This window comes from Pan paniscus, chromosome 1 (assembly GCF_029289425.2).
Source record: "Pan paniscus chromosome 1, NHGRI_mPanPan1-v2.0_pri, whole genome shotgun sequence".
Lineage (NCBI taxonomy): Eukaryota > Metazoa > Chordata > Mammalia > Primates > Hominidae > Pan > Pan paniscus.
In genome coordinates, this window is record NC_073249.2 from 97,784,287 (window position 1) to 97,807,149 (window position 22,863).

Consider the following 22,863-nt stretch of genomic DNA (forward strand, 5'->3'; position numbering starts at 1 on the left):
TCTATTACCTGGCACTTGATAAGAACTGTGAGTCAAAAAGTCATTTAGACTCAGTAGCTCCAATGCTTTCAAGCAGGGAAAATGGTAGAGTGATAGTACCCTTAGCAGAGAAGAAGACAGAAACAGGTTTGGGAAAAACTAGTTATTCCTGAATTATTGAGTCTGAAGTGCAGGTGGGACTCTCAAGTGTATTCATAAACAAGTAACTGAAAATGTGGGTCTGGAGTAGCTGAGAACTGAGATGGAGATTTGTCTCACGTGCTCAGGGCACCTGTGAGAGCAGGTGCAGGGAAGCAGTTCACACAATGCCTATAGCCCATTATCTTTCATTTGCATCTATTCTGCAGTTTTTGGAGACCTTTCTAAGCCCTCACTTTACTTGACAGTCCTAACAATCTTATGAAACAGGAAAGGCCTATCTCAAGACCTATTACAAATAAGGAAGTGGAAGCTCAAAGGAGTGACAAGTCTGGTCAAAAGTATTGCAATGCAGTAACAGACACAAGACTGGAACCCAAGGCTTCTGATTCTTAATACAACTCCTAATTTCATTGCAAACTGCACACAGATAAATGCCTTACTAGCACGGATCAATTTTTAAGTGCAGCAGTTTGGTTTGCGGATTTTGTCTTTGTGGCTGTCCTCAGTTTACAGAAAAGTTTGAGAAAGAGGGGTGGCAATTGTCCCTTGACAATAATCCCCAGTAATCCCGTGGCAATTGATTTGGCAATATTCACCACTGTTTACTGTTAAATATCTTCCCTGTGGAGCAATAGACAGCCCCAACTCCTAGGAACTTGTCTACAATTCTGACCCGCACTCTGTCCTAACTAACACTCTTCGTTTTGTTTTTTGTTTGTTTGTTTTTGAGATGGAGTCTTGCTCTGTCGCCCAGGCTAGAGTGCAGTGGCGCGATCTCGGCTCACTGCAAGCTCTGCCTCCGGGGTTCACACCATTCTCCTGCCTCAGCCTCCCGAGTAGCTGGAACTACAGGCGCCCGCCACCACGCCCGGCTAATTTTTTGTATTTTTAGTAGAGACGGGGTTTCACCGTGTTAGCCAGGATGGTCTCGATCTCCTGATCTCGTGATCCACCTGCCTCGGCCTCCCAAAGTGCTGGGATTACAGGAGTGAGCCGCTGCGCCCGGCCTGTTTTTGTTTGTTTTTTGAGACATTGTTTCGCTCTTGTTGCCCAGGCGGCTGGAGTGCAACGGCGCGATCTCAGCTCGCTGCAAACTCCACCTCCCGGGTTCAAGCGATACTTCTGCCTCAGCCTCCCAAGTAGTTGGTATTACAGGCGTGTGCCACCACGCCAGGCTAATTTTGTATTTTTAGTAGAGACAGGGGTTTCACCATGTTAGTCAGGCTGGTCTCAAACTCCTGACCTCATGTGATCCACCCGCCTCGGCCTCCCAAAGTGCTGGGATTACAGGCCTTAGCCACCGCGCCCGGCCCACTGCTGTTTCCAAAAGAGACCTTTTTTGCCTGTCTAACCTAAATGCCCAGAATGAGCTCATACATGGGAAAGACCCACGGACATGGACAGACTTCCCGAAGACTCCTGTGCAAAACTTATAATTCTAAAAAGTCAAAAATCTTCAGGAATCACAGGACGGGGTGGAGGGGGCCGGGGGGAAAGAGGAGGGAAAAGAGGGAAAGGAGGGAGAGTGAAACTGCTTAAATCGCTGGAGAGGACGGTGGGTTTATTTGAGTCTTAAAGCTCAGTTCTGTGGTTAGCGCCGGCCGCGGTCCCAGGCCCAGCCCGGGAGGCGGGGAGGGGCGGGGCGGGCGCGGAGGCTGTCTGAGTAAGGCTTGGGCAAGGCTGGGCCGGGAAGGGCGTGGGTTGAGGAGAGGCTCCAGACCCGCACGCCGCGCGCACAGAGCTCTCAGCGCCGCTCCCAGCCACAGCCTCCCGCGCCTCGCTCAGCTCCAACATGGTAAGCCTCACTTTTCTTCTTCTTCTTCTTACATGAAAAGAAAAAGAAAAGAAAAAAAACCCACATACTTCCCAGCAGACTTTATCTTTGACTTATGTGTGGACGTGGCAGGAAACAGCAGGAAAAATCAGCCTCGTGGGAGGGAACTGGGGAAGAAGGGATGGAAGGAAGAAGCCCTAAAATCATCCTTGTGGTGGCCGCCTAGGGTAGCAGCGGAGATTCTTTAGCCTTCCCAGTCACGACAAGGCCCAGGGCTGGGGAAGAGGAAGTGCTGGCCGCTCACCGCGCGGGGGCGGTGGGTCAGTGCCTGCAGCCCCTCGCCCGCGGTCTCCCGGGAGCCCAGAGACGCCTAGGAGCAAGTTTAAGGCAGGGGGCTGGAAAGCTGCGAGGGGTCACTAGTTATTTCTGTACACCAGAAAAGGGACATTTTAGAACTTGGTCGTCTAGCCCCAGGGAAAATCAAAGTTTCAGTAAGCACCCGGCAGACGGCCAAGACCCAAGGGGACTGAAACTTTAGCCCGTCGCCGCCGGCAGCGCCGCGGCCAAGAATGTGGGAGGAACCCGGTCCCAGCTGAGCCCTCTCCTCCTTCCTCTTCCTTTTACCCCACCATCTTTTTAGGCACTCACTCCGTAACTTATTTTTCTCTTCTTATCTCCTTTCATCTCCCAGTTGAACTCATATTTTCCATAATTCCACCTCCAAAATCTCTTTACCTCTCCTTAGTGGAGAGTCAGCAAACTTTGGCCCGCGGGCCAAGTCGGGTTTTCTGTTCTGCCCACAAGCTAAGAATAAAGTTTACGTTTGTAAATGATTGAAAGAAATCAAAAGAAGAAAAATACTTTCTGACATGTGAAAATTATGTGGAAATCAAACTTCAGCGTCCATAAATGAAGTATTGGAACAGAGCCACGCCCATTCCCTTCCATACTGTCTGGGGTTGCAGTCCTGTTACAGCAGGGACAGAAAGCTCCGGAGGGTGTTGGTTAAGAATGAGAAGACAATAGTTGAGGTTTTTTAAATTGCTACTTCTTTTTCATCGTATTTTTTTCTTTCCTCAAATGTTGAGCGCTTAGCATGCATTTTTAAAAATTATTTCACAGTATCCGTTTATCACAATGTTTGCTCCTTGCTATCGCCATCCCCACCAAGTAAGACTCCAAGAGTGCCATGAGGTGTGGAGAGCGCCGGTTCTCCTCTCCTTCAGCCACTGCGCCACCCTGGGCAGAGCTTTCCGGTTTCTGGGCGTCCTCAGGACCCATCTCCAAAGTGCCCTGGAGCTCTACAAATTATGCCGTTCCATTTTAGTAATTTGATAATTGTGTCTCTTTCTTTCACTTTGGAGAATTACCTCTGGGAGGAAATGCAAAGAGGTTTTAATTTTCTCCTTGTGGCTGATAGCAACAGCAACAGTTTTCAAAAGAAAATAATCTCTAAATTACACCAAGACTGATGTTAAGGAGAGAAAAATGTGAAGCAGAAAGGCACTGTGAAACTGGAAAAGCAAAACTGTCTGCATTCTGGAAGGAAAAGGGGCAGGGGGAGAATCTGTAGTTCCAGAGAAAGGTGACAAAGCCCACGCTCCTCAGCCTGGTGTGGCCTCCCAGCCAGTCTCCTTCCTGTCATCTGATACCTTAGTAAGACAGGGAGATTTTAGGCCTGATATGAAGGGCATGTTGTAACAGAACAAACACATCTGTTTCTAGGCTGTGGTATTTTGTTTCTCCCCTAAAGGCCCCTGAACCTACCAACAATTTTCTTTTTTCTTAATGAAAAGTTCAATTTAGGGCAAAACAAAAACAATCATCCTCCAACAATGTGATTCTTGGGAAAAAGTCCACCTCTCTTAGGGTTCAGGGGTTCTAACGCTGTAAGATGCAATAGGAGGCAGGACTCAGCTAGCATCTCTGCAGCATAAAGGCTGTACAGGAAGGAGGAATCAATCTGCAGCTGTGTAGCTAAGGGCTCAGATCAGTTCTTAGCACGTGTTAATTACGGAGTGAGAAAGCCTCTAGCTCTGGGCTCCAGGAAGTCCATCCTAAGAACAAACGAAAGGCTAAATGCTAAGTTGAAAATGTCACCATCCAAACATAAATCATTGTTAACGCTAGTAGGTAAAGTCTCAGAGGAAGGGTGTGGCCAGGCCGGTTTCCCAGAAAGTCTGTAATTACGGCTTCTACCCACCAGAGGGAGGCCAACAGCTCCTCACTTTTGGGACCCTAAGTCTCCTTTGGGAACCGGATGACTGGGCCCTATAGAATTTCCTTGAAAAATTCTGCTGTGAGGAAAGAGCCCAGTACAGGATTTAAATCTCTTACATTGTAGATGCTGTGTAAGCAGCAACCTGAGAGCTTCCTGGTTTGGAGTGACCTCCAGAGAGGCTCCACCTTCTCTGTCACTATTTCCCACCAGGAAGTGGAAGCCTGCAAGGCTAAGGACTGCAGAAAGGGACTGGGAAGCCCAGATTCCAGGGCTGGCTCTGCCATATCCATTCCCTTCTCCTGTCCGTTTCCTCACATCTAAGATTAATGGTTCCTAACTCTTAAATATGAAAGCCATTTTCAAACATCTAAAAAGTTCTATCTCCCACTGCATACACAATGATAGCTATGCTTTTAGTTTTCTCTAAGGAAATGTGTGAGTCCCAGGAATTCGGTACTGCTTTAAAAAGAACTGACATTTCATTAATCACAAAAGCCTCCATACACTCTTGGAAAATAAGAAATTATTAACCTATAGACAATGTTTGGTGTGCATATGGATTTGTGGATATAGAGTTACAGATGTATTTATCCACACATTTTAAAAATATGAGTAAACCTTGTCACCCTCACTCTCATCTAGGCAGTCTACTGCTTTTAAACGTGCCAGCAATGCTCCACATTTACCTTCCATATATTTCACCTGGAATAAACATGTGGCGAGGGGTAGGACGGAAGGTCACAGAGTGTGACTTTTTGTGGTTGTCTTGAACCCCTCAGCCCCTTGAAAAAATGACTCAGTCTTTTAGGAAACTGCTTTGACCTGAAATAAGAGTCCCTGGAGTTTTCTCCAGTATCCAGCCTTGACATCTTCCCTTGTCTGAGCCCTGCATTTTTTTTTCTCCAAAGGCAAAAATCTCCAGCCCTACAGAGACTGAGCGGTGCATTGAGTCCCTGATTGCTGTTTTCCAGAAGTATGCTGGAAAGGATGGTTATAACTACACTCTCTCCAAGACAGAGTTCCTAAGCTTCATGAATACAGAACTGGCTGCCTTCACAAAGGTACTGGTCCCTGTCTCCCCCACTTCCCCAAACTACCCACAACATGAAACAAGACCCTGGCAGAATGGCCAGGAATGAAGGAGCAGCAACTGACACCCCACACTCTTGCTTCATTTTAACTCACTCTAAGCCAGGAGTTTTTCCATTTAGGAAGAGAGATATATGAAATGGTATATGACGTAATGGAATTATTTTCAAATTTCATTCTTCTACCCCAGAGGTTCTATGGCAGCCCTGTCCAGTAGAACTTGCTGCAGTGGTGGAAATACATTCTATATCTGCTCTATCCAACATGGTAGCCACCAGCCACACGTGCCTGCTGAGTGCTTGAAATGTGGCTAGTGTGACTAACAGACTGACTTTCTAAATTAGTTAATGTAAATGTAAATGTAAATAGCCATTTGTAACCAGTGGCTCTAAGTGTGTATCTGTGTTGGCAGCTTGGGCAAGTGGAGGATGAGACTGATTAGGCAGGGCCTGTGGCCTTTTTCCACCTGAACCCGCTGTACTTTTATACAGTTTATCTATTGGAGTTGCATGCAACCCTTGAAGGAAGTGTTCCACTGGCTTTACAAAACTGAATAGCCCCTAATATCATAGAAAGAGCCCTGGACTAGGAGTGGGAAAACCTTTGGTTCAAGCCCCAGGTCTGCCCCTTAGGCAGGTCACTTCACCTCTTTTAGTCTGTTTCTGCATCTGGCAAATGGGAATATTAATAATCCCTATCCTGTACCTTATACTCCTGTGAGAATAAAATGTGGCAGCATATTTGAAAGCACATTAGAAGATGCAATATAAAGGTGTAATTATTATTTTCTCTGCAGAACCAGAAGGACCCTGGTGTCCTTGACCGCATGATGAAGAAACTGGACACCAACAGTGATGGTCAGCTAGATTTCTCAGAATTTCTTAATCTGATTGGTGGCCTAGCTATGGCTTGCCATGACTCCTTCCTCAAGGCTGTCCCTTCCCAGAAGCGGACCTGAGGACCCCTTGGCCCTGGCCTTCAAACCCACCCCCTTTCCTTCCAGCCTTTCTGTCATCATCTCCACAGCCCACCCATCCCCTGAGCACACTAACCACCTCATGCAGGCCCCACCTGCCAATAGTAATAAAGCAATGTCACTTTTTTAAAACATGAACTAGAGAGTTGGTGAATTTGTGCATGGGAGGGTGGAAAGTGGGAGGAATATAAATTAGATTGATAGAAGGTGCATAGTAAATAAGAAAAAATGCATCTTGGGTGTACACATAATCATGACTAATAGTACAACCAGATTCATCTCTAAATTATTGACTGATGGAGAGTTGTCACTTATTGTTATTGTTTACTCACTGCTACCCGTTGGCACTGTCATAGATCCTGAGAATACAACCAGCAAGACAGACAAGGTCATGCCTTCACTGAGTATAACTTCTCGTTGGGGGAGAGAACAATGACTAAATAAACAAAGGACTATCAGAGTATGATAAATCCTAGGAAGGACAGATTACAATTATGTTACAGATTCATGGGGACTAAGAGGGCACTATTCTGAGGACATGACATTTGTGCTGAGATGTGAAGAACTAGAAAGAGCAAACATTTGAAAAGAAGGAGAGGGCATTTCAAGAGAAGAAATGGGAAGGGCAGAGGTCCTCCAAAGATAAGAAGGATCTAGGATGTTTGTGGAATAGAAAGGAGGCTCGTGTTGCCAAGGTCTTCATGTTTGGCTTAAGCTAGTGTTAACACTAGTTTTAATTTTCTAAGCCCTCTGATAAAGCAGCAGGGAAAGAGAGCCTAGAAAGAAGGTAAGAAGACTGATCCAGGGTTAAAGATGACAGATTAGAGGAGAGAGAGAGAAAGAGGGGCAGGTTTCCGCAATGTGCAATTATTCCTAAGAAGCACAGCGAAAAAGTGATGTGTATCCAGAAAACCTCTGATTCCTTATCCATTTATGTGAGTTTTAACTAATTAGCAAAAATCTCTCTAGATTATGGTTTATTCCTTCATAAATTCAGTGAGATGGATTAGACCACATCTGAGGTCATTTTTGGCTCTGACATTCCAAAATGAAGGCCAGCACCTTAGGGTGAGCCACTGCCTCAGCCGTTTACAGTTGTCTCAGCTATATCTGTAGAAACTGCAATTATCTTCAGTACATTTGAATCGAGTCTTTGAAAAGAATTCAATTTGACTTTCATAAAGATAAAAACTATCTCTTCACATGCATATTTTATTGGTTTATGGGATATTTAATTAAATTATTCCTTACAAGAAAAACGAGCCAGGCGCGGTAGCTCACGCCTGTAATCCAAGCACTTTGGGAGGCTAAGGCAGGCAGATCACGAGGTCAAGAGATCGAGACCATCCTGGCCAACTTGGTGAAACCCTGTCTCTACTAAAAATACAAAAATTAGCCAGGTGTGGTGGCGGGCGCCTGTAATCCCGGCTACTTGGGAGGCTGAAGCAGGAGAATCACTTGAACGCGGGAGGTGGAGGTTGCAGTGAGCTCAGATCACACCACTGCACTCCAGCCTAGCAACAGAGCGAGCTCCGTCTCAAAAAAAAAAAAAGGAAAAGGAAAAAGAATATAAACAGGTTTGGGACCGATCACAAATACACTCTTAGTGAACACATGATCCCACTGTTGGGTTGGTGCCCAAGTGTGTGGGCTATTAGAATTATCCATAGGCCTTGGACATTCATCGTTCTACGGCCACAAGTCAACATTTTTTTTAAGAGAGAGAGAATGGAGAGATGGTAAAATGGGTCAGTTAAGAATCTGAAATAAGGCAATGAAGCGGGAAGGGAGGGGAAGAGTATGTAAGAGGTAAAACCCAAGAGATGATGATTATCTGAATGTAGTGGTGAGAAAGAGAAGCCTAGGATTATTCCCAGCTTCCCAGCATGGACAATTGGTTGGATGATGATACAATTCACTGAAATCAGGAATGAAGCAAGGGGGTTAAGCTTTAGGAGCAAAATATAGAGTCTGGTTTAAAACACATTATATTTGGCCAGGCGCGGTGGCTCACATCTGTAATCCCAGCACTTTGGGAGGCCGAGGTGGGAGGATCACTTGAAGTCAGGAGTTTGAAACCAGCCTAGCCAATATGGTGAAACCCTGTCTTTACTAAAAATACAAAAATGAGTCACGCGTGGTGGTGCATGTCTGTAATCCCAGCTACTTGGGAGGCTGAGGCAGGAGAATCGCTTGAACCCAGGAATCAGAGGTTGCAGTGAGCCAAGATCATGTCATTGCACTCCAGCCTGGGCATCGCAATGAGACTCTGTCTCAAATAAATAAATAAATAAATAAACCATGTTGTATTTGAGATGTGTTCCTTGCGTGTGCCTATTCCTTGTTTTTGCAGCATCCATCTCCCCTTCTTCCTCAATCAAGCCCTGCTCTGCACTCCCCATCTCTTGGTGTTCTTAGTTTAGGTAGGGTTCTTCCCCAGTTCCAAGAGTCAAGGACACACCTGTGCCGAAGCTAATGAGTGCCCCGCATTCCTTTGGACACAGTGATTGGCCTAGGGTGGTCAACGTGATCTAAGCTGCTCAAAATAAAGGGAATCTCAGTACCTTTGCTGAAAATTCTGGGATAAAGGCAATTGCTTATTCCTCCTTCTCGGTGGATTCTAACCTGAGAGTTTGTAGCCTTAGACAGGCCAATAGCCATCTCAAGACAACAGGGAAGGGATCTGAGAGTGGAGCCAACGTTGGAGAAACAGAGCCAAGAAATTTTAAAAAGATACCAGCTCCTAGTGCTATGCTAAGACCCTTGACCCACAGAAACTGTGAGACAGTGAAATTGTGTTGAGTAATTAAGTTTGTGGTAATTTGTTACACAATAATAGATAGCTAACACACAGTTGTAATTCTTAAAATACATTCCCACTGATTCCCTAACAATTCGTGTATGAATGTTACATTCCTTTACATTTTTAATCATCTTAAATTTATACTCTTCCTTAAAGGATTATCTGCTCTCTGCTACCAAAAAAGTGAAACAAAAGACTCCTCAACACTTCCACACCCTCGAGTTGCTGCCTTAGATATTTCCCTTTGGTCAAAATTATTGCTTTTTTGTATGTGTCTACACCAAAGGCTTCTATTTCCTTTATTACCACTCAGTCCTGAACCCCTTGAGTTCTAACACTTGCCCTCAGCATTCTACTGAAACTTCTCCCCTACTAGTCACTGGCCCAGCAGCCTTTGTTCATCCTTCCTGACGATTGCATCATGCAATGCATATTTGAGTCTCTATAATGTTCCAGACACTGTGCCGGGGCAAAGCGAAAAGAATACGAACATCAGGAAACTGCCGCAGTATCCAGATCAGAGGAGGTGGTGGCCTGGACAGTGGGTGGTTGGGGATGGATTCAAGGGATATTTGGGTGGAGCATCAAATGGGCTTGGGGATTTGGTTGGATATGAGGCATGAGAGAAAAAAGTCTGATGTCCAAAGGCAGGAGGAATGGAAGGAAGCATCCAGCATGGAGAAAGATGAAAGCCAGAAGACTCAGCAAGCCAGCTTCTTCGGCCTGCTTTGTTCTAGCCACGCTGGCAGCCGATTGGATGATGCCAACCAACGCTGAGGGTGGGTCTTCCTCTCCCAGTCTACTGACTCAAATGTGAATGTCCTCTGGCAACACCCTCATGGTCACACCCAGAAACAATACTTTACCAGCTATCTCGGCATCCTTCAATCCAATCAAGTTGACACCTAATATTAACCATCACACCACCCCATCTCCCTAATGTGGGCACATTCCCAGGCCCTCATCTCTCTCTTTCTCTCTCTCTCTCTACTTCTCAAGCTAGATCTTCTCTCCAGACTCAAATTGTGAATGCCCACTGGGCATTACCAACAGGACCAATACAAAATGCCCTCACTGGGCTCATTATCTCCTCCCCAAACCAACCCTTCCTGCTAGTGTCTCTCTCTACCACTCACTTTGCTTATAGGAAGTACTCCATAGGGGTTTGTTGATCTGAATCTTGAGTTAGAAGCTTGGTACCAATTAGATCTTACTTATCAAAACCTAAGGGCCCAAGCAAGCAAAGGCTTTCTGGTTAGTTCCCTTTAGCCTGGTGTCTTAAAGCCATGGCCAGTGATTTCTTTCTTTTTTTTTTTTTTTTTTTTTTTTTTTTTTTTTTTTTTTTTTTTCCGAGATGGAGTCTCGCTCTGTCACCCAGGCTGGAGTGCAGTGGTATAATCTCAGGTCACTGCAACCTCTGCCTCCCGGATTCAAGCATTTCTCCTGCCTCAGCCTCCCGAGTAGCTGGGATTACAGGCATGCACCACCATGCCCGAATAATTTTTGTATTCTTAATAGAGACGGGGTTTCACCTTGTTGCCCAGGCTGGTCTCGAACTCTTGACCTCGTGATCCGCCCTTCTTGGCCTCCCAAAGTGCTGGAATTACAGGCATGAGCCACCGTGCCTGGCCCGATTTCTTGGTAAAGTAGCAAATAGACCAGTAGGGTGCCTGATATTTTTCCATCTCTTCCCTAGCTCACTGTTTTTTGGGGATAGTGACACTTTTTAAAAAAAAAATATAGGGTGCACCTGCTAAAGGAATAATATGGAGACTTAATGACTACTGATTTTTTCCTTCTTGTGCCGCTAATGAATTAAGGAACACATCTGAGAGGTAGCTACAATTGTACTAAAATCCACTGTGAGTGTGATTTATGCAAGAAAGATAATATAGCAAAATTTTGATAAATATACATGTTTTAAGTTAAAGCAAATATTTTAAATATCCTTTTTATAAATATCCATTTTCATCAATTTTTTTAAGTTAGCCAAACCAACTACAGGTCCCTACCCTTTAGAAAAGAGGACCTCTACCATTTTGCAATAAACTCTCTTAAGCTTCTCCCTGTCCAGTTGGACCTCTTCCATCCCTTTCTCCACCGTGTGATCAAAGAGAGTTTTTAAAGGCAAATGTTCTGGTATCGCTCCCATGTGTAAAACCAGGCATTGGACCTTCTGAATATACATGATTCCCTGGAGCACTCAAGAGCCTTTGTGGTCTGCTCCCTGCCCACCTTGCCAACCAAGGCTAGAACTGATGTCACAGTGACGTGCCTCTTTGCTTTGACACACGCTCTTCTTGCTGCCCTGAAAGCCCTTGGCCGCCTTTCCAGCTGTTTCTACTTGTCCTGTAGAGCAGTGTAAGTATCATCTCCCCAAGAAGGCCTTTCCTAAGACCCCTATCCAAAGCTGATTTTAATGCTCTTATTCTATGCTCCAGAGCACTCCATTCTTGCCTCTATCATAGCACTTGCCACTCTACTTACAGTGTTTTTACTTGTCTGTCTTTTCTGACTTGACTTTGAGTTCAAGAACAGAGACCTAATTAAAGGCATCTTTGTATTGCTAGGACTTAATGTGGTACCCAGCATATAGTAGCAAAAAAAATATTTGTTGAATGAAAAAAATATATGATACATGAATAAGCGATAAGAGAATGCTATACCAGATGTGGGACATACCATGTATATCAGTCTGGGTTCCCACAGGAAACACATGCACACTCAAACGGGTCACTGAAGAGAATTTAATGAATGCACTATTTATGAAGATGTAAGAGATAAGATAATAACAAGAGATTGCAAAGGGTAGAGATAAGATAAATAACAAGAGATGGCAAAGCACCAGGACTAGCAAAATTAGGATGCTGTTCCCACCTCTCAGCCTGACTGGCAAGGGAGAAATTATTGGAATTCAAGAGCCATAGCCCAGGAAGAGGGGCCACTCACGGATGCTGTGGCCTTAGATGTAGAAATACAGCCACTGTCAAACCACAGCCTGGCAGGAGGGACCCAGGGGAATAAATATTGATTTCTCTCTCTTCCCACCTTCTGATTGCCTGCAAGTGCCTCCTGTTGGTCCACCCTACTGGAAGCCTGAGCTGGGCAGAGAAGCACCAAAAGTGGAGCTGGAGGAGCAAACAGAATATCCAGCACACTGCAGAAAGCTGAGATTGGTATTCTTCTACCACATGGCTACTCCTGCCACCAAGGGGAACACAGAGTAAAGTGACAACACTAATTCAGGTAGACTTTTTTTGTGTGTGTATTTTCTTAAGTTATTGAAAATTTTAAATTTTTTTATTATGGTTAAATATACAGAACATAAAAATTTAACACTGTTACCATTTTTTAAGTGTACATTTTAGTAGCATTAAGTATATTCACATTGTATAAACATCACCACCAATACCTCCATAACATTTCCATCTTCCCAAACTGAAAGTCTGCATCCATTAAACAATAACTTCCCTTTCTCCCTGCACCTACCTCCTGGTCACCATCATTCTACTTTCTGTCTCTATTCATCTGACTACTCTAGGTACCTCCTGTCAGTGGAATTATACAACATTTGTCTTTTTGTGTCTGACTTATTTCACTTAGCATAATGTCTTCAAGATTCATTTATGTTGTTGCATATGTCAAAATTTCCTTCCATTTCAGGGCTGAATAATAGTCCATTGTGTATATATTTGTGTGTATGTGTGTGTGTGTGCCACATTTTGTTTATCCATTCATCTATTGATGGACACTTGGGTTGCTTCCACCTTTTGTTATTGTGCATAGTGCTACAATGAATGCAGGTGTACAAATAATGATTTAAGTCTCTGGGAATACAACCCAGAAATAGAATTGCTGGATCATATGGTAATTCTATTTTTAGTTTTTGAGGAACCACCATACATCTTTCCACAGTGGCAGCACCACTTTATATTCCCACCAGCAATGCTTACAAGGTTTCCAAAGTCTCCACATACTCACCAGCACTTGCTATTTTCTGCTTTTTAAAATAATAGCCATCCTAATGAATGTGAAATAGTATCTCATTTTGGTTTCCTTTCACATTTTCCTAAAGATTGGTGACGTTAAGCATCTTTTCAATGTGCTTATTGGCCATTTGTATATCTTCTTTGAAAATATGTCTATTTGATTCTTTTGCCCATTTTGTATTGGGTTGTTTGGTTTTTGTTGAGTTGTAGGAGTTCTATTTATATTCTGGGTATTAAGCCCTTATTAGATATGTGATTTGCAAATATTTTCTACCATTCTGTGGGTTGCCTTTTCACTCTATTCATAGTGTCCTTTGATGCACAAAAGTTTTTCGTTTTGATGAAGTCCAATTTATATATTTTTTTCTTACATTGCCTGTGCCTTTGGTGTCATATCCAAGAAATCATAGCTAAATCCAATGTACATTTTTTTAATGAAGAAAAACAAGAAGAAAAAAATCAAGCAAATATCTATCTCTTTTGATGGAGATTTGGGCCATGGCAGACTTCTGCCAAAATTTAGTATGGAGCAGATATAGAAAGCCCCTTTCCTACCGCAAATAATGCTGGATAACATAGAATCTTCCCCTTCCCCTCGAAAAGTTAAAATACTTGGTCAATTAAAAGGCAGAAAGAGAATTATTCAGGTACCAGAAGCACAAAGGGAACTGATAGCTGTCACAGTGCCCCAGAGCGGAGGCCACGTGGCCCAGGCCATGGTGGAGAACTAGAACTGAACTCTTAGTGAAAAGAGAGAGCTGCTAAAGAGCTGCCCTGTCACTGATGGAGACTGGAAAGCTCAGTCCACCACCTCTCAAGACACAGAATGAGCCCTGGAGCGAGGCAAAGTCATCTGAGAGAAATCAGAGCACTGCACCTGTGTTCCCAGAAGGCATGGGGTTCAAACACATGCTATTAAAGAAATAAAACAAAAACTACCCCAGAGTTGTAAGCGCCATAAAACCCTAGACAAATGCAAAATCACCTCGTGGAGATGCCTCCAGACATTTGGAGGATGTCCACAGGAGATAAATACACTTAGAATAGGCTCACAGGCACACGAGGGATGACAAGTACATACAACAGACTAGAGACTTCACACTGAGTAACAAGAGGGAGAGCAATCTGGAAGGATGTTAGCATGAGTGTGTTTAAAATGGTCAAATAAAGCAATAGATCAAATGCATAAAACAAGAACAAAAGTATATATATAAAAAAAAAGAACCAAGTGTATAATTGAAATATACAGCCGTGCAAATGGACCCTGAAGCTGGGCATTCCACCACCAATTTGTGACCCAGCTCCGGCTATAGGGGAGAGGATCCCTCCCTGCCCCCCTGCACCTCAGGAAGACCTCATTGACTCACTGCACCCACCCACCTTACAATGGCCCTATTGTACCATCCAGCAACCTGGTGAGAGATGTGTTGGGAATTCAGGCAGAGAGACTGAGAGGACCACACCTGTGCAGCAACCGTGATAATTCATGCTTTGTTTCTTGGCCCTCCCTAATCTCCTAAATCTCTCCCAGTCACCACCAAGAAAGAAGACTGGGAGGGAGAGGCAAGTCTGCACTGGCCGCAAACTGGATTCTGAGTGATTTGAGCTGCCTGTAAGGTTAGACAGTGGGGGCAGAGAGAAGCAGCAGTAGTCCTGGTTCCCGGCCCCACCTCTCTCCACCGAGAAAAACGTTTCTGTTACCAGATTCATATTTTACCCTCACAATGACTTAGTGTCAACATTATCATTAAACATGATCTGCGGAGTCACTAGGGATTCTGGTAGGAATGCAAGCAAAGACAATGACTCCGGAAAGTTGCAAGTCCAGTCTGTAAAGAGACTAACTTCTGGCAAGGGAAGAAACACAAATCTGAAAGTTGGGAAAAGTGTAAATATCACATAGGAAGCAAAGGTTGCTTCATAAATGCTAGCTCACCGTTCTCCTCATTTCCTCACTACTAAGCATCCTCAGCTCCCTGCAACAAGGCTGCTTTCTCCTCCCCATTGCTGAAATTGCTTTCCCCAGAATCAAACAAGTCCTTACCTACCATATAGCCGAATCCAGCAGGCTATTCTCAGCCTTCATTGTCCTTGATGCTTAGCACTGGTAGATGTGGTTGACGGCCCCACCCTCTTGATGCCTGCAGAGGTGGGCTCCATGTGGCAATGAACTGAGGAATGCTCACAATGGAGCCCCTAGCCCAGAGCAGGGCCTGGCACCTAATAGGCACCCTGTGAATGCTCAGTGAAAGAAGGCATCCACTGCAAGGTCCTGGGGAACAAGGAATTCCAATGTGGCCCATATATTTTAAGTCCTAGAGGATCCTAGATGTAAAAGGCCTTCAAAAGTGGCCACTCTTTTAAACCATTATACTGGCAGCTGAGCCATGTTTCCCCATCATGGACACATCTAGAGGGCACTGCCTAAAACCATACACATCTCCCCCTCCCCAGGAACGTGCAGGGGACTTAGCCTGGGACATATGGGTGGGCAGAGGGGGGTGAACAATGAAAGCTGAAGAAAAGAAAACAGGTGGAAGGGGGCACCAGGGTGGGAACAGAGAGAGAAAACAAAGTGGGGCAGGGAACAGAGGGCAGATGGGAGAAGAGAAAGAGAGATACAGATCTAGCCACTGAGGAAAAGGTCAGAAGAGAACACTGTCCTCTACTGAAGTAAAATGACTTCCACCTGACCATGGCACTGCAGGTCGTGGGCAGCACACGCTGGTCATGCTGCGATGTTTAGGACCCATGGCATCTTCCCTTCAAATCCAAATCATAATAGAGAGAGGACTCTGTCCTCATTGAGTTGGCAATATCATGGGATATTGATGCAATATGTATATTGCATAGATATATGCAATATACATATCTGTATGATCATTTCATCAATTCCTTCTCTTCAGGCTTCTGCACCTCCCTGATGAGCCAGGTGACACAGACATAACAGAAGATTAAACAGAGAGGGATTGGACCTCAGGGAGTCCTAGCTAGTTTTGACAGGAAGCATAAGAGAGTGGTCCCAGAAAGCAAACAGGAGGTTCCCTTTAAGCGGGAACAGGCACTCCTCCACTCTCTGCAACAGAGCATGGCTGCTATGGGAGCCAAAGAGGAAGACAGCAGCTGGTGTTCATTGCACTGGGCAGATAGGAGCTGAGGAGGATGGAGACTCAGCTATCCCTGTATGGTACAGACATGATACTCAGCACACACAGAGAACCATAACAGCTGCCATACCCTGTGTCTAAGCTGGGTTGAATTTAACATACTGTGGCCAGGAGAATGCAGGCTTTTGGCCCAATGTAGATGCCAGAGAGAGTGTGCCTCCTAGATCTTTTTCATATGTTACCACCCATTATTGCTCCTGATTACTCAGTGTTACCTGGGGGCACATGATTCCCGCACTTTCTCAGCCTCCTCAACGTAAACATCGTCATCCACATCTTCATCATTTTCTGTAAATACAGGAATGTTCATTCAGATATTTCTCACTTCACACTCTGCAAGCATAGTCAGCCCAATATGTGCAGACACATGAACATCTAGGCATGGGTCACTGTTCATCTGAAAGCTCTCATGTTTTATCTTTAACAAAATGCCCTGGCACGGTTTCCTAATCCATCAGGCAATGCATTTCTGATCTGGAGGGCCACCATCAAGATGTGGCCAAATATTGAAAACATCTTTTGGTCCCCATATCCCTGGAGACTTGTCCAACCTCTCTCTGGACTTTGGCAGCTGTCTCCGCCATCCTGCCACAGATCTGATTCCCAGGCACAGGCTTGGTGTCCTGTCACAGTTCACATTTCGAAACTAATTCTTTCTCTTAGGAGAGGACAAACTTGTCCCACAGTCCTCTGTCCATCAGGGGACTTCACAGGCCCACCAAGTGGCTTCTGCTGTGTTATTCAAGGACATTCTCTCCATGGGGAGTACTCCAGTCTGAAGCACTCCTACCACCAAATGCCCCCACATCAAGTGCCTTCTCCAACACCACACGGCAAGGAGCTTCATCTCATTTTGAAAAGCAGTCGTAAGTGTTCCCACATTTGAATGCTAAAGACACTTGCAAGAGACAATTTGCCGGCCTTTGCAGATGGAGAGAGAGAAACCCAGGAAGGATAAATCAATCACTCACCGACAGTTACTAAGGACGTTGCTGAAGATAGAGCCTGGGAACCTCCATGCTTAGTCCAGAGCTCTTTTCACTCTAACAAGCGCCCTCCTGTCACAGCCTCCTTCTTGTCCTTTAAAACTGGAGAGATGCTGCCTCTTGTTCCAAAGACCACCTTCCATCAAGGAAGGAGGGACATTTACAATACTGTGACAACCAATCCCATGGGTTTCCCATCTCTGTTGTTATCCAGGAAGTCCTGGTCATGTCATGGCCACATATGTTTAGTGGAAAAAAACACCACCAATACAACTGTCATTGTGGAGGTATGGAGGTCTGGAGTCTCTCATAAGCCTGGGGTTTTGTGTCATCAGGGCCTGTGGCCACCTTACCTGGGCTGAGTTTGTGGATGAGGTTCTCTGTCAGCCTGCAGCCCTCAGCCAGCTGCTCTCGGATATCCTGCCCCTGGGAGTTGTCAGGCTCATCCGGAGTGAGGAGGGCCTGGAGATGCTGATTCAATGAGCGGGAGGCATCTCTCCCTTCCTGTAATCTCTTCCTTAACCGGGCCAGCTCTCGTGCCTGAGAGTGAACTAGGACTTTATATTGCCTAAGGTGAGACAGTAGAGAAAATTTAATAATGGAAAGGGATGAGTGATCAGTTCTAATATTGCAACAGAGATCTCTGAGACAATGTCCTCAAGGAGACCTCCAAGCAGAAGGTCAGCACATGTTTGGGGAAATGCCTGTGGCCAAGACAAAAAGAATTTTTTTTACAGGCTTCCTCTATATCAGAGAGTGCAACTGAAATATCCTCGACAATGTTGCATTCATATTTCTCTTCTGTAAACAAAAGTAGGTCTTTCTAAATCAGTTTCAAAAAGACATCCTTTCAATTCCTCACTTTGGCCATCGACATTTCCATGTGAAAATACACATAGTGTACTTTGTGGTGACTAGATACAAAGCCAGGTACAGAAATGAGGCTAGGTGCAGATGGGGCAAATTGAAAAGACGAAAGAAGAAAAGAATGACAGGGTCGAGAAGGCAACACTGATTGAGTGAAAGAATGAGAAGCCGCAGTCCGTCAGGAGGTGATTCTGACTAAGGGTAAGTGGGGTGATGATGGCACACCATTTTGAGTATACTGAATGCTGCTGGGTGGTTCCCACTCCTTTGGTTAATTTTGCGTTATGCAAGTTTCACCTCAACAGTTACTTGTTTGAAAAAGAGAAAACAAGGTTCTGAGAAACAACTGCAACTCATAACTTATTATTATCCTTGTTCTCTGTTTGATAAATATTTGGGTGTCGTGAGCCTGCCATGGCAATTCCTGCCCTTCCCCTGGCCCAGCTTAGCTCTTATTTCTCCCCGCTGAGCTGCTGTACTTCAGAGATTCACACACCTGCCCACCTGCCTGCCCCCACGGGGCCCCCTCACCTGAGCTCCTCAGCTTGCCCGAGCTGCTCTGCAAGCTTCTCGTCCTTGAATTGCAGCTCATCCCTCAGCATAGATTTTATGAGGTCTTTGAATTCTTCATACTCTGAGAAAAGACAGACGCGCCTGCCTCAGTGGAAGGCTAGACATGCTGCTGCGGTCATTGCCTACAGGGCAGGAGACAGGTCCATCCCAAGGACAAAACTGTCCCCAGTACCAGGCTCTAGGCAGGGATTTCCATATCTTTACTCTTCGGTCTCCCGACTTTCTGGCATCTAATCCTCCAAAATTTAGAGATGAAGAAAGAGAAACTCAAGGGCACACCAACTAAGTTGACAAGATGATTCAACCACAACGAAGTGGAGTCCGAATTCACAACCCCTGAGGTCTGACTCTGAATCCTGGGCCATTTTCCCAAGCCTTGCAGCCTCTCCTGTAAACACTGCACTGGGCCATGAAGTGATTTTCCGTAGAGTTGGTAAGGCCCCTAGGACAATGGGACTGACAGTTTCCCTTTTACTGAGAATTTCAAGTACAACTATGTCAAAGATTTTAAAAATACTATCTGGATAAACTGCATAAAATATGAGGCATAAGACCATAAGGCCATGAAGGAAATATGCCCAAATACTAATCGAGTTTCTGTTAAGTTAGAAACAGTAGAATAAAGAACTAATAGTGTTTACTCTGTGCCAACAATTGTTCCAGGAGGTTTACAAGAAATAGGTCATGTAATTCATTGCAGCAATTTGCAGAGGTAGGTATTATTATAGTACCCTATGGACAGATGAAGAAGCAGAGGAACGGAGAAGACAAGCAACTTGGGTGGAGCCCAGGACACTGGCCCAGGGTCCCTGCTCTACACACTGCTACCTCCACAAAGTCTTGGGTGCCGTCTTTCTTCCTTTTTAGGAACAAGAGCCAGTGCCCTAGGAAGCAGGACTTCCCTCTCCCTGCTCTTGATGCTGTCACTTATAGATACCACAGGTTCTATTAGGAGCAGAGTTCTCTTTAAGCTCCTCAGTGTGGGCACTGTATACTAACACCATGTTTCCCCCAGGGTCTCCAGAACAGAGCTTTGCCTATTTGGCCTCAACAGAGACTTGAACTGAATGGAAGTTCATGAGTCCCACATATTTAGACCAACAGACTAGATGCTACTTCTCTGCAGGATCTTTTATGGTACAGAGAGGATTCTAGTAACGTGATTTAGCCTCTTGCTGAGAAAACAGGTGGTGCTGTGCCTGTGTCAGAAATCAAGAACTGGGATTTTTAACTCGAATCCCACCGCCACCTGACTGCAAACATGGAAAAGTTGCTAAATACTTTCTGCCTCTGTCTTCCATTTTTAACAAAATGTTAAAATACCCATTTCTATTTTCCTAGAAGCACGGGAAAGATGAAATTATTTTTGATGGAGAGAGCATTTAGTTTCTCAGAGAGAAGACAGGACATCATTCCTCACTTTTGTGATGGTGAGCCTATCGAACTTACGGTATTTCTTCTGCCGGTTGGCCAGGAAGTAGGCCACTTGAGTTACAAGAAATTTCTCTTTATGTTTCTGAACTGCTGTTTGTTCTCTGCCGGCTGGGGGCGCAATTTCTTGTTGATTTCTCCAGTGTTCATCTCTGTCTTCTCACTGGATGAAGGGCCGGCAGACACCACCATGCTGATGTTTGTGGCAGAAGAGGTGGAGCCAGGGACTGGGGAGAAGAAACCCAAACACATGATGGGTTAAAAACTGGTGAAATCAAATAGGTTTAATCAGGACTGAGGGATGTCAGTAAAATTCTTAGCTTACTGTTGAGAAAAACGTGATCACTCTCCACAGCACTTTAGAGTCCTTAATCGCAAAAACAAGGTTTGAGATGCCTGAGCTCAGAGCTGAAGGCACTGCCTGTAGCTCAGACTCTGACAGGAGTGAGGGAGGTGGCAGCCAGCGTGCCAGGTAACGGTCTGCAGTTGCAATAACAGAATTAGAAGGTGGGGGTGTCATGGAATCTTAGGAGCCCTGCGTTCCAATTGCCCAGGCTTTGCTGAAACACAGGCGCCCTGGTCACACGTGAGGTCACCACCGATGGGAGCCTTCCCTTCAGCATTCACTCTCAGTATATGTGTACCCTTGTACCCTTGTGACAATGCCACAGACCCATCTCTTTCCCAATACGTCTAAGCATCTTCCTCATTGTTCATTTCTTGTGTGTATAAAATCATCAAGGCAGAAATAGTTTCCCAACAGGTTATATTTTCTAAATGGTAGTCATGAAGTCAGTCACTCCACCTTCTCTCACGTTAAAATAGAATTTAAGGCTTTTCCACGGTGTAAGATATCAAACTTTTAGACTGCCATGATATCCTGTGGGTCTTCTGCAGTTTTTTCTGTATCCACCAGAAAGTGAATGAATAATTAATTTTTTTTAAAATGTTTTCTTTCCTGTCTCAGTATTCTTCTTGCTGCATCCCATTGTTATGTTGATTTCTTTTTTCTTACTGGGGCACCATCTTGGCTTTTCATTACATTTAAGACCAGTTTGACATTCCTACATCCAAAGCTCTTCCTCTATGTGGGATGATTTGTTTTTTAATGTGACTGAACACTACATTTCATACTTGTCACTTACGGATGTCATTCTGGGCCCATAAGAGCTCTTTTCAAGGTATCAAGTGATCAAAATCATTTACATAGGGAGCTCCTGAAAACACGTGTGACCATCGATCTTGGGAAGTCTTGCAAACCTGATACTATTTTGTTGTTTTCCTTTAGTTTTCCCATATATTGAAAAGAACAGGGCCATGAGCAGTTCTTATGGAATATTGCTTGATAAGTATTTTTCTGAGTTGGACTAACACAACTGATGTGTGGTTGCTTTCCACTAACAGAACATGGCAACATCAAGGTCATGGTCTTGGTGTTAGTAGTTGGTATTTGGTGATCCTCAGTGTTGCTGTGCAGTAGAAGGTGAGTTTGACGTGAGAGGAACAAGTAGGGGAGAGTGATCACCTGAACCACCTCCTCACTTTCTCAGCATTCATTCCCACCTAGGTTTTGTGAGCCTGGAACTTGAGAGACTGTTCTGTAGCCCAGGTCTCCTCAGTTTGGCTGTTGGACTTGCCCGAGTTGAGGGTGCAGTGGGTGTGACCCTGGGCTGCCCAGCATTCATGTGGAAGTGAAGGAAGGAGGACTGGATCAATCCCATTTGAAAGCATCCCTCTCTACAGCCCCCACCATCTTCCAACTATACTGCATAGGGATACTGCTTTGAGATGTATCAAAGGCTTTAAGTCAATGTATTTTCTGGTGTCTGGGAGACCTGACATTCTGTGGCAGAATGAAAATCTGTCAAGTTTTTTTCATGTTAAATATGATGAAACTGCAGGATCACAAAGTTATGTGGCTTACTTGAGGTCACACAGGGATGAATTTTGAGCACTGCCAATAAAAGCAATCACAACAATTATTCAGTAATTATTCATAGGATCCACATTCAGTAAATATTCATATAATTATTCAGTAATTATTCATTGACCAATTCGTACCAGGCATTTTGCTCAAAACTGTGCACATATTTGGACATCATATCTTCATCATAATCCTTAAGGTAATGCTATTATCCATAAGAATCAGCTAAGAAACCTGAACAAGAGGGATAGCTAATCATGTATTTGGCCATATTTCTACTTTTTGGTTTTTGTGATGCTGGAAAAATGACCAGAATGAGTCACGGGAAGAGTATTCCTTCCTGTATTATTTTCCAGGACAGAGGTGTGCCATCCTAGAGTACTGGGACCAAAATTCAGAAGTGTCTGCAACCTTGCTTTAACAGTATGGGAAATAACCTCTATCACCTGGAATTACCCTGGAACTTTAGAATATGCAAGAGAAGTATGAGACCTGGGTCTTCCCTTTGCTGTGTTTAATTCACTCTTCTATGGAATACCAATGATTCTCACTAAGACTTTTGCCTTTTTATAATCACAATTTATGTTTCATGGAGAAGATTTTACTGTTAGCTCTATTTAGAAAGAATAAATATAAGCTATGGTTTAGGTTTTATGCCCTGGACTTAATATTTTTATGATTTCTGTTTTGAGATTAAATCCTCATGTAAATAGAAAAATACTTGTTATTACTTATAAGAGCAAATTAGTTATCGGTTTGAGTTTTTGAAGTCAAAGCACAAACTTCTGATTTTATCTTTGTTTGTTGTCATCAGCGCCGCTCATTGTCTCTTGGTATGACCTGGCCGTGCCCCTGCACTTACCCTTGTCCTGCTGAACCGTCTCCATGCACTGTCCAGTTCCATCAGTGATTCGGGCTCCTC

At 44.4% G+C, this 22,863-nt stretch overlaps 2 protein-coding genes across 2 annotated transcripts; one reads left to right on the forward strand and one right to left on the reverse strand.

Annotated features, from left to right (window-relative positions):
- The first annotated feature begins 1,791 nt into the window (after nucleotides 1-1,791).
- S100A11 (S100 calcium binding protein A11) lies at nucleotides 1,792-6,339 on the forward strand. Its single transcript, XM_003817222.5, has 3 exons — nucleotides 1,792-1,936; nucleotides 5,045-5,197; nucleotides 6,022-6,339. Exons 1-3 carry the CDS (start codon nucleotides 1,934-1,936, stop codon nucleotides 6,181-6,183), a joined length of 318 nt encoding a protein of 105 aa, XP_003817270.1. The 5' UTR covers nucleotides 1,792-1,933; the 3' UTR covers nucleotides 6,184-6,339.
- On the reverse strand, nucleotides 2,944-20,269 carry LOC100996097 (putative neuroblastoma breakpoint family member 7). The gene is given in 6 exon segments (XM_055113877.2): nucleotides 2,944-3,287; nucleotides 16,376-16,448; nucleotides 17,500-17,714; nucleotides 18,545-18,647; nucleotides 20,036-20,098; nucleotides 20,101-20,269. Coding segments are annotated over 6 exon segments (642 nt in total). The 3' UTR covers nucleotides 2,944-3,268.
- Nucleotides 20,270-22,863: the final 2,594 nt, after the last annotated feature.